This window comes from Apodemus sylvaticus, chromosome 20 (assembly GCF_947179515.1).
Source record: "Apodemus sylvaticus chromosome 20, mApoSyl1.1, whole genome shotgun sequence".
Classification (NCBI taxonomy): Eukaryota; Metazoa; Chordata; class Mammalia; order Rodentia; family Muridae; genus Apodemus; species Apodemus sylvaticus.
Window position 1 is genome coordinate 16,747,751 of NC_067491.1, and position 10,367 is coordinate 16,758,117.

The window sequence follows — 10,367 nt, forward strand, 5'->3', positions numbered from 1 at the left end:
GAACTGTTTCACTTGCTCCACAAGAGGCTGGCATCAGGTGGCAGCTAGTGTCTCTCAGCAAGGTGTAGTTCCTTGGAGAACAATGGACTAGAGCTCTGCCCTAGGTAAGAAGCAGGGGCCAGCTTTGAGTTCCAAATCTCCTAATCAAAGGCAGGGGAGGGTACAACCTGTTTTTACTGAAGTCCTGTTAGTTTGAGGGGAAAGTGAGGAAGTGTGACCTTTCCCATACCTACTCCTATAGTGAGAGAGAGACAGAATGAGCTGCATTAGAAGCACACAGTGGTTAGAAGCCACAGTTCTGAGTGTAATGGGACAGATCTCGGTTTTCACAGTGTGCCTTCAATGACGCCCTGTGGAGGAAAGAGACATGAGGTTAAATGGTTAAAATATGTCTCCACTGGCACACACACACACACACACACTAAAACCTTGTGAGGGAATATATTGTGAGCATGACACTAAAGAAGACTGGATTCTGCGCCAAGAGCTAGTGTGACAAACAGGATATATCTGCACCCAGAAGCTTCTACTGATTCTGGACAGTCAGTCTGCATGGTGGTTAGATGCTCTGCCTCCTCATCGAAGCACAGGATGCTCAAGAGTGGTGCTGCATCCTTGTTCTGTACAGTCTACTCATTCTACACCTAATCTGTAGGCCTGAGAAGGAACTACTTATTTGGAGAACTCTCATAAGCTGGAGAAATTCCTTTAAAATGATGATGTCAGAAAAGCTCCCAGCTACACCCGCAGTTCTCAGAATGACACTCGGGCCTTAGACACACTGCTGATACGAAGAGAGCCAGCCAAACCCCTTCCAGTGTTCTAACATACCATGCTGGAATAGCTTGGATATTCCTCACAATCTTCTTCACACATTTTATGGCTTCAGTGATGTCATCCCGCAGCAGATCTGAAAGATAGGGGAAAGGAATAAAAGGGTCATTTGTGTTGTTTTGGTATCAGCATAATTGTGGCTTCATAAAATGAGTTGGGTAGTGTTCCTTCTGTTTCTATTTTATGGAATCGTTTGAAGAGTATTGGTGTTAGGTCTTCTTTGAAGGTCTGATAGAATTCTACACTAAAGCCATGTAGTCCTGTGTTGTTTTTGGCTGGAAGACTTTCAATGACCCCTTTCTATTTTTTTACGGGTTATGGGACTGTTAAACGATCTATTTGATCCTGATTAAATTTTGGTATTTGGTATCTGTCTAGGAAATTGTCCATTCCCTCCAGTTATTCCAGTAGTGTTGAATATAGGGTTTTGTAGTAGGATCTGATGTTTTTTTTGAATTTCCTCAGTTTCTTTCATTATATCTCCCTTTTCATTTCTAATTTTCTTAATTTGGATACTGTCTCTATGCCTTCTGGTTAGTCTAGCTAAAGCTTTATCTGTCTTGTTGATTTTCTCAAAGAACCAGCTCCTGGTTTTGTTGATTCTTTGTATAGTTCTTTTTGTTTCAACTTGGTTGATTTCAGCCCTGAGTTTGATGCCTTCTACTTCTCTTGGGTGTATTATCTTCTTTCTGTTCTAAAGCTTTCAGGTGTGCTAAGCTGTTAAGTATGCTCTCTCCAGATTCTTTTTGGAGGCACTCAGAGCTATGAATTTTCCTCTTATCACTGCTTTCGTTGTGTCTCATAAATTTTGGTATGTTGTACCTTCATATAAATTCTAAGAAGACCTAACACCAATATTCTTCAAACTATTCCACAAAATTGAAACAGAAGGAACACTACCCAACTCGTTCTATGAAGCCACAATTATGCTGATACCAAAACCGCACAAAGATCCAACAAAGAAAGAGAACTTCAGGCCAATTTCCCTTACGATATCGATGCAAAAATACTCAATAAAATTCTTGCTAACTGAATCCACAAACACATCAAAATGATCATTCACAATGATCAAGTAGGCTTCATCCCAGGGATGCAGGGATGCCTCAATATACAGAAATCCATCAATGCAATCCACTACATAAACAAACTCAAAGAAAAAAACACATGGTCATTTCATTAGATGCTGAAAAAGCATTTGACAAAATACAGCATCCTTTCATGCTAAAAGTCTTAGAAAGAACAGGAATTCAAGGCCCGTACCTAGACATAGTAAAAGCAAGATACAGCAAACTAGTAGCCAACATCAAACTAAACGGAGAGAAACTTGAAGCAATACCACTAAAATCAGGGGCCAGACAAGGCTGCCCCCTCTCACCATATCTTTTAGATATAGTATTTGAATCCTAGCTAGAGCAATTAGACAACATAAGGAGGTCAAAGGGATAAAAATTGGAAAGGAAGAAGTAACTATTTGCAGATGACATGATAGTCTACTTAAGTGACCCAGAAAACTCCACCAGAAAAATCCTACAGCTGATAAACAACTTTAGCAAAGTGGCTGGTTATAAAATCAACTCAAGAAAATCAGTAGCCTTCCTATACTCAAAGGATAAGCAGGCTGAGAAAGAAATTAGGGAAATGACACCCTTCACAATAGTCATAAACAATATAAAGTATCTTGGTGTGACTCTAACCAAACAAGTGTAAGAGCTATATGAAAATAACTTCAGGTCTCTGAAGAAGGAAATCGAAGACCTCAGAAAATGGAAAAATCTTCCATGCTCATGGATTGGCAAGATTAATATAGTAAATACAGCCATCTTGCCTAAAGCAATCTACAGACTCAATGCTATCCCCATCAAAATCCCAACTCAGTTCTTCATAGAGTTAGAAAGAGCAATTCTCAAATTCATCTGGAATAACAAAAAACCAAGAATAGCTAAACCAATCCTCAACAGTAAAAGAACTTCTTGGGGGAATCAGTATCCTGGATCTCAAGCAGTACTACAAAGAAATAGTGTAAAAAAATTGCATGGTATTGGTACAGTAACAGGCAGGTTGATCAATGCAATAGAATTGAAGACCCAGAAATGAATCCACACACCTATAGTCACTTGATCTTTGACAAAGGAGCTAAAAGCATCCAGTGGAAAAAAGGTAGCCTTTTAAACAAATGGTGCTGGATCAACTTGAGGTCAGGATACAGAAGAATGCAATTTGCTCCATTCGTATCTCCTTGTACTAAGCTCAAGTCCAAGTGGATCAAGGACCTCCACATAAAACCACAGACACTGTAACTAATAGAAAAGAAACTGAAAAAGAGCCCTGAACACATAGGCACAGGGGAAATTTTCCTGAACAGATCACCAATAGCCTAGATCAAGAATTGACAAATTGGACCTCATAAAATTACAAAGTTTCTGTAAGGCAAAGGACACTGTCAAAAGGACAAAATAGCAACCAACAAATTGGGAAAAGATCTTCACCAACCCTACATCCGACAGAGGGCTTTTATCCAATATATACAAAGAACTGGAGAAGTTACTCCAGAGAGCCAAATAACTCTATTAAAAAATGGGGTACAAAGTTAAACAAAGAATTTTCACCTGAAGAATTTCAAATAACTGAGAAGCACCTTAAGAAATGTTCAGCATCATTAGTCATTAGGGAAATGCAAATCAAAACAACCCTGAGATTTCACCAGTCAGAATGGCTAAGATTAAAAACTCAGGAGACAGCAGGTATTGGCGAAGACATGGAGAAAGAGGAACACTCCTCCACTGCTGGTGATATTGCAAACTGGTACGACCACTCTGGAAATCAGTCTGGTGGTTCCTCAGAAAACTGGGCATGACACTTCCAGAGGACTCTGCTATACCTCTCCTGGGCATATGCCCAGAGGATTCAATAAGGACACATGATCCGCTATGTTCATAGCAGCCTTATTTATAATAGCCAGAATCTGGAACCCAGATGTTCCTCAATGGAGGACTGGATACAGAAAATATGGTATATTTACACAATGGAATACTACTCAGCAATTAAAAAACAGTTAATTCATAAAACTCTTAGGCAAATGGTTGGAACTGGAAAATATCATCCTAAGTGAGGTAACGCATTCACAAAAGAAGACACATGGAATGTAGTCACTGATATGTGGATATTAGCTCTGAATACCCAAGACACAATTCACATATCAATCATTCCCAAGAAGGAAGGCAAGGGCCCTGGCCCTGAAAAGTCTTGATGCAGCAATGCAGGGAATTACCAGGACAGAGAAATGGGAGGGGGTTGATTGGGGAATGGGCAGAGGGATGAGGGCTTATGGAACTTATGGAGAGGGAGGAACCGGGAAAGGGGAAGTCATTTGGAATGTAAACAAAAAATATAGAAAAAAATTAAATAAAAATAAATAAATAAAAGGAATGACGAGGACAGTTATAGAAGTACTTCAGGTCACATCCAAACAGCTTTCTCTGTGACAGTTAACAGCAAGTTCAAGGAATTATTCCTCAAGTGTCTGTGCATCTGTGATTACTGGAGACAATCTCTTGATTCTCTCTTAAAACCATGTCTGCAGTGATAAACACTGATGCAAATTCTTTTCTTAAAGAGGGAATGAAATTATGGTAGCAATATTCTGTGCCTGAAAACAGCACACTTAAGTCTTATCTCTTAAATCAACTGGGCTCCTTGCATGTGACCCAGTTCAAGTTACCCTATTTCTCATTTATAGAGTCTCTTGTGGTACTGGAATATGCATGAGTGGTCTGAGCCTGTGCAGCTGCTCAGACCTTAGCATCCAAGCCTTAGCTTCCCAAGTAGGGTAAGGGAAGCCCCTGTTCATTCACACACTGGGTAACAGAGCAGGCAGAGAACTGTCATCTGAGTATCTACCAGTGAAAATTTATCTTCAAGAAAACCAGAGGCTAGAGAGATGGTTCAGTGGCTAAGACTATTGGATGCTCTTGCAGAGGATTTGATTCTCAACACTCACATGGCAGCTCAGAAGTGTCTGTAACTACACTTCCAGGAGATCTGAAGCCCTGTTCTGGCTTCCACAGGTACCAGGCACACATAGAACATAGATACATATCAGAAACACACACAAACACACACACACACACACACACACACAGAGAGAGAGAGAGAGAGAGAGAGAGAGAGAAATGCTTTAAAAAAGAAAACATGATATAAGTCTTTATATGTATAAAGCTTTACCTAGCAGTTTATAACTAGAAAAATGGATGGAGTCCAGCTGCTTTAAGACATAAGACTCAATTGGCAGAAGCTGGAAAGAACCCAGATGTCCCTCAACAGAGGAATGGATAAAAAAAAAACGTGGTATATATACACAATGGAGTACTATTCAGCCATTAGAAACAATGAATTCATGAAATTCTTAGACAAATGAATGGAACTAGAGAACATCATCCTAAGTGAGGTAACCCAGTTTCAAAAGAACACTCGTGGTATGCACTCACTGATAAGCGGATATTAGCCTAGAAGCTTGGAATACCCAAGACACAATTCACATATCAAATGATGTCCAAGATGAAGGAAAGAGTGGCCCCTGGTTATGGAAATGATCAGTGCTGCAGTATAGAGGAATACCAGGACAGGGAAGTGGGAAGGGTTGGACGGGGGAACAGGGGGAGGGAAGAGGGCATGTGGGACTTTTGGGGAGGGGGGATCAAGAAAAGAGGAAATCATTTGAAATGTAAATAAAGAATATATCAAATTAAAAAAAAGACATAAGTGTGGTATTTTCAACCACAGAATATCGCTCCTGTAATTTTAATGCCTCTTTAAGAGGAGAATTTGGGTAAGCATTTGTTACTAGAGATGTGGTTCTGAGGAATAGCTGTGTCATGAAGCTGTGTAAGTATAATTAATGTAAAATTGTAATATCTTTACATGTCTTCATGTGAGCACATGTGTGTATGATATAACTTTACATGTATGAACAGTATAGATTGATGTTCTCCAGGAGCATTCTCCAAAGGTTTCAGTTAAGTCAGTCCTCTGGGTGCTCACACTGGGAGTGACACTCCTTTGCTGGTGTTTTCTAACACTTTCCACTGACTATAGATGAGTGTACAGAATGCTCTTAAAGTCAGACTTAGCAGGTTACAAAGAATGTCCCAAGTCCATCTTGTCTTGGAAAAATTAACAACCAAGTTTAACAGAGCAGGAATTAGTACAGATCACGGTCAGAGGGCTGCTCCAGGAGCAGTCCACAGTGTTTGCAAGGCAGGGTCTGCAATGGCTTGCAGAGCTGGCTGTGCTGCTTGGACAGTGAGGCCCTCAGATTTGCCTGTGTCAGACTCCCCGGTGCTGGGGTGACAAATGCATGTCACCAAACTCAGCATTTTCTGTTTTGTTTTATTTTGTTTTGTTTTTTGTCACTGTGGTCAAACCATGATGATTCTTCCATCAGACCTATCTGTCCAGCCTCTATTTATTTCATCTTATTCATTCATTGATTGATTTTAGCAGTGCAACCAAGGACCCTCTGATCTGTAGACAGTGTATTCTATTGCCAAACTACACTGTAAGCCTAATGCCTCACTTGGCTAATTCGGATGTAGCTAAGAATCATTTTCTAACAGGCTTCCCAGGTTCCCTATGCTTCCACCAGTGTTATGCCTCCTGAACAGAATCTCTGCTCTTGCAGTAAGAGCACAATGGTAGTTTGCTGTCACTTTAACCCCCATTGTCTTACCGCGGCATGGCATTCTACAAATATTCAATCCCCTTGGGGTTCTCCCGTCATTACACCAGTATCGGCTGCTGATTTGGAATATCCCATAGTTCCTGCTTTTGGTTACAGGGTTGTAGTTTATAGCACTTGTGTTATAATTGCTCTCATAATAAGCTATACATACCCCTGAGAAGAAAAAGAAAATATATCAATAAGTGTCAACGGCAAATGGTCTAAACTTGATAACAAAATCAGGCTTTGAGCTGGCTGAATTTTGGAAGTGATGTACTAGAAGTACAATCATGTGGTTAAATTGTATAATGTGCTACCACTAGTTCAGCCTGGGTCTGCCTATGCTGGCCAGGATAGTCTCTGGGGAAAAGTGATCCTCCTGCTTCTGCCCTTCAAGTAGGTAGAACTGCTGTGCCCAGTCAGAAAGTAATTTTCAAGTGCCCTTTGAGGACAGATCAATCTGTGCCAAAAATAAACAGGTTAAGGGACTTTTAAAACATAAATCTGTCACAGTGGTGCTCAATTTTATTCCCTGCAGTTGATAGGCAGAGGCTGATGAATGTTCCAGGCCAGCCGGTGCTATAGGGTGAAACCATGCCACCTTCTAAATAAAATGGGTATTTCTACCATTGATTTTTCTATCACCCCACACCCTATTTCATCCTTCAAGATACCTCTGCCTAAAATAGAAGTGCAAATATTAGTTAGTCACATTTAATAAATTAATATGAACTGTGTATGCTGGTAGAAATATTAATCTTAGAAAAATAAGGATTTTCTCAGAAAGATTTGTCAAAGAAGTAATGTGAATTTTCATGTTAAGTTAGAATACTTTTCTCTACTCTGTGTCATCAAGTATCCTTCTTTGACACTGAGCTTGCAGTCTCCTGCCTCAGCAACCCATTGCTTGGGATCCGTGAGTGTGCACCATCACAAATGTCTAACGATAATTTGAAAGCAAGAACATCAGAATAAAAAAGGCTCTTCTTCAATTTCATCCATCCATCCACCCACACATGTGTCTCTCTGTTGAGTGGTAGCCACTTGAATCTAATCTGATGGTGATAACATAGATGACGTAAGCCATAAGGAACTGTTCCTCATCCGTATCTTCTGTTGTGTGAAACTAAAGGCCACCCAAGAGTGAAGAATGCTACGAAGTCGCGTTATACTCAGTCTCTGAGGACATCATTCATACAGCAACTAGGGTCAAATAGGATCCCTCTGCCCTATGTAGAAAGGTCAAAAAATTATCTGACATGTTGCACACCCTGGTAAGAGATGTGAAGGCAAATACCATGTCACTCCAGGATCTCAACTCCCAACTTCTGAATGACTGAGTCTCTCGTCTGTTCTCAGCCCCCTTTCTTGTAGGCTGCTGAGTCTGAAGGAACTGTAAATCCCAGTGGCAGTCCAGGAGCACCTCAGGCCCTATTGCCTTATAATCCCTCACCCCAGCATCTCTGATTCAAAAGACAAAACGATGATGCTTTCAGTCAAATGAACTCAGCCACACAGGGAACAAACATGAAAGCGTATGAGGCAGCTCCCTCTCTGGTCACTCATTGCTCCCTTGTCCTTGTTCTGAAAGTTTAGCTGGAGGCATCAAGAAGAAAAGACTTACAGCTTGGCAGGCTGACCCCAAAGTAACCATGTAATTTACGCGCTCTCAAATGGCTGGCTAGTTCACAGCGTTCATAGACCTTGGCCTGGACAGTAGCAGAAAGCAGGAGGAGCCCCAGAGTCAGGAGAGCCTTCATGGTGAGTGGAAGCTGGATCAGCTGCTGGCTGACTAGAGAAAGCATGCCTGCTATTTAAGCATCCTCTAAGTCCCTCCTTTCCCAACAGCTTGTGGCCTCCTACTTTTGAGCTGTGTGCAAAGCAGGAAGTTCCTATAGACCTATGCACTTCAGCACTTGATATTCTTTTCCAATGTTTCATTAGTCATGTTCTGGTGTCCCAGGAAGAAGTACACAGTATTAAATTTAAATTGCTTACTGATTTAGCTCATTAAGAATGGGTAAGTACCCACACTTTGATATTCCTTCTTCTTGAGCTTCAAGTGGTCTTTCAATTGTATCTTGGGTACTCAGAGCTTTTGGGCTAATATCCACTTATCAGTGAGTACATGCCATGTGTGTTAATTTTGAGTGGGTTGCCTCACTCAGGATTGTATTTTCTAGGTCAATCCATTTGCCTAAGAATTTCATGAATTCGTCACTTTTAATAGCGGAGTAGTACTCCATTGTATAAATGGACTACATTTTCTATATCCATTCCTCTGTTGAAGGACATTCGCATTCTTTCCAGCTACTGGCTATTATAAATAAGGCTGCTATGAATATAGTGGAACATGTGTCCAACTTCAGTCCTCCTTAAAAAGGGGAACAAAATACTCACTGGAGCAAATATGGAGACAAGCGTGGAGGAGATTATCCCGACAGTCACCAAACTCCGACACTATTGTGGATGCTAAGGAAGGCTTGCTGAAAGGAGCCTGATATAGCTGTCTACTGAGAGGCCCTGACAGAACCTTACAAATACAGTTGTATGTTCGCAGCCAGCCATTGTACATGGTGCAGGGTCCCGAATGGAGCAGTTAGAGAAAGGACTAAAGGAGCTGAAGGTGTTTGCAACCCCATAGGAAGAACAACAATATCATCCAACTAGACACCCTCAGAGCTCCCAGGGGCTTTAACCATCCAAGGAGTACAAATGTCTCTAGCTGCATATCAGAGAATTGCTTTGTCAGGCGTCAATGGGAGGATAGGTCCAGATGATTGTGAGCCAGTATGTGGTTGATGGTGTTGTCATCATAAAAAAGATAAAGAAATATAAGAATATGTTCTATGGAGGGGTGTGATGAGTTGTTGGGGAAGGGGGTTCCACATCTTGCCCACTCCAAGGCATCCCTTCCACATTGGGACCATCCACACAATGGTATAGCACAGAACAGAGTTTATTTAGGGCATAGGTAGGAGGGTTTAAATGGTAGTAGAGGCAGAGAAAGGCAGAGAGAAGGAGAGAGTAGAGAAGTAAAGGCTGGCCATGACCAGTGGAGAGAGGGGAGGAAGGAAGAGCCCCAGAGGGCCAGAAAGCAAGAGAGAGAGGCAAGAGAAAGGGAGTAAGAGAACAAGAGAGAGAAGAGGAGGCAAACATCCCCTTTTACAGTGGAACAGCCCTACCTGTCTTTTGCCAGGTAACTGCGGGGTGGAGTCCAGACAGAGTACCAACATACCCCATTTTGGTTTAATTAAAAAAAGAAAAATTATCGAGGATCAAGTGGCCATAGGTGTGTGGACTCATTTCTGGATCTTCAATCCTGTTTCATTGATCTGCCTGCCTGTCACTGTACCAATACCATGCAGTTTTTTAACACTATTGCTCTGAAGTATTGCTTGAGGTCAGGGATACTGATTCCCCCAGAATTTCTTTGGTTGCTGAGAATAGTTTTAGCTATCCTGGGTTTTTTGTTATTCCAGATGAATTTGAGAATTGCTCTTTCTAACTCTGTGAAGAATTGAGTTGGGATTTTGATGGGTATTGCATTGAATCTGTAGATTGCTTTTGGCAAAATGGCCATTTTGACTATATTGATCCTGCCGATCCATGAGCATGGGAGGTTTTCCCATTTTTTGAGGTCTTCTTCCATTTCCTTCTTCAGAGTCTTGAAGTTCTTGTCATACAGATCTTTCACATGTTTGGTAAGAGTCACCCCAAGGTACTTTATACTGTTTGTGGCTATTGTGAAGGGGGTCATTTCCCTAATTTATTTCTCAGCCTGCTTATTCTTTGAGTATAGGAAAGGCCACTGATT

The 10,367-nt window shown here is 41.2% G+C and overlaps 1 protein-coding gene across 1 annotated transcript; it reads right to left on the reverse strand.

Annotated features, from left to right (window-relative positions):
• Positions 1–283: 283 nt before the first annotated feature.
• Positions 284–8,378, reverse strand: LOC127671321 (lysozyme C-1-like). Its single transcript, XM_052166031.1, has 4 exons — positions 8,175–8,378; positions 6,560–6,724; positions 832–910; positions 284–350 (listed from the first exon to the last, which is right to left on the reverse strand). Exons 1-4 carry the CDS (start codon positions 8,353–8,355, stop codon positions 284–286), a joined length of 492 nt encoding a protein of 163 aa, XP_052021991.1. The 5' UTR covers positions 8,356–8,378.
• Between the last annotated feature and the right edge of the window lie 1,989 nt (positions 8,379–10,367).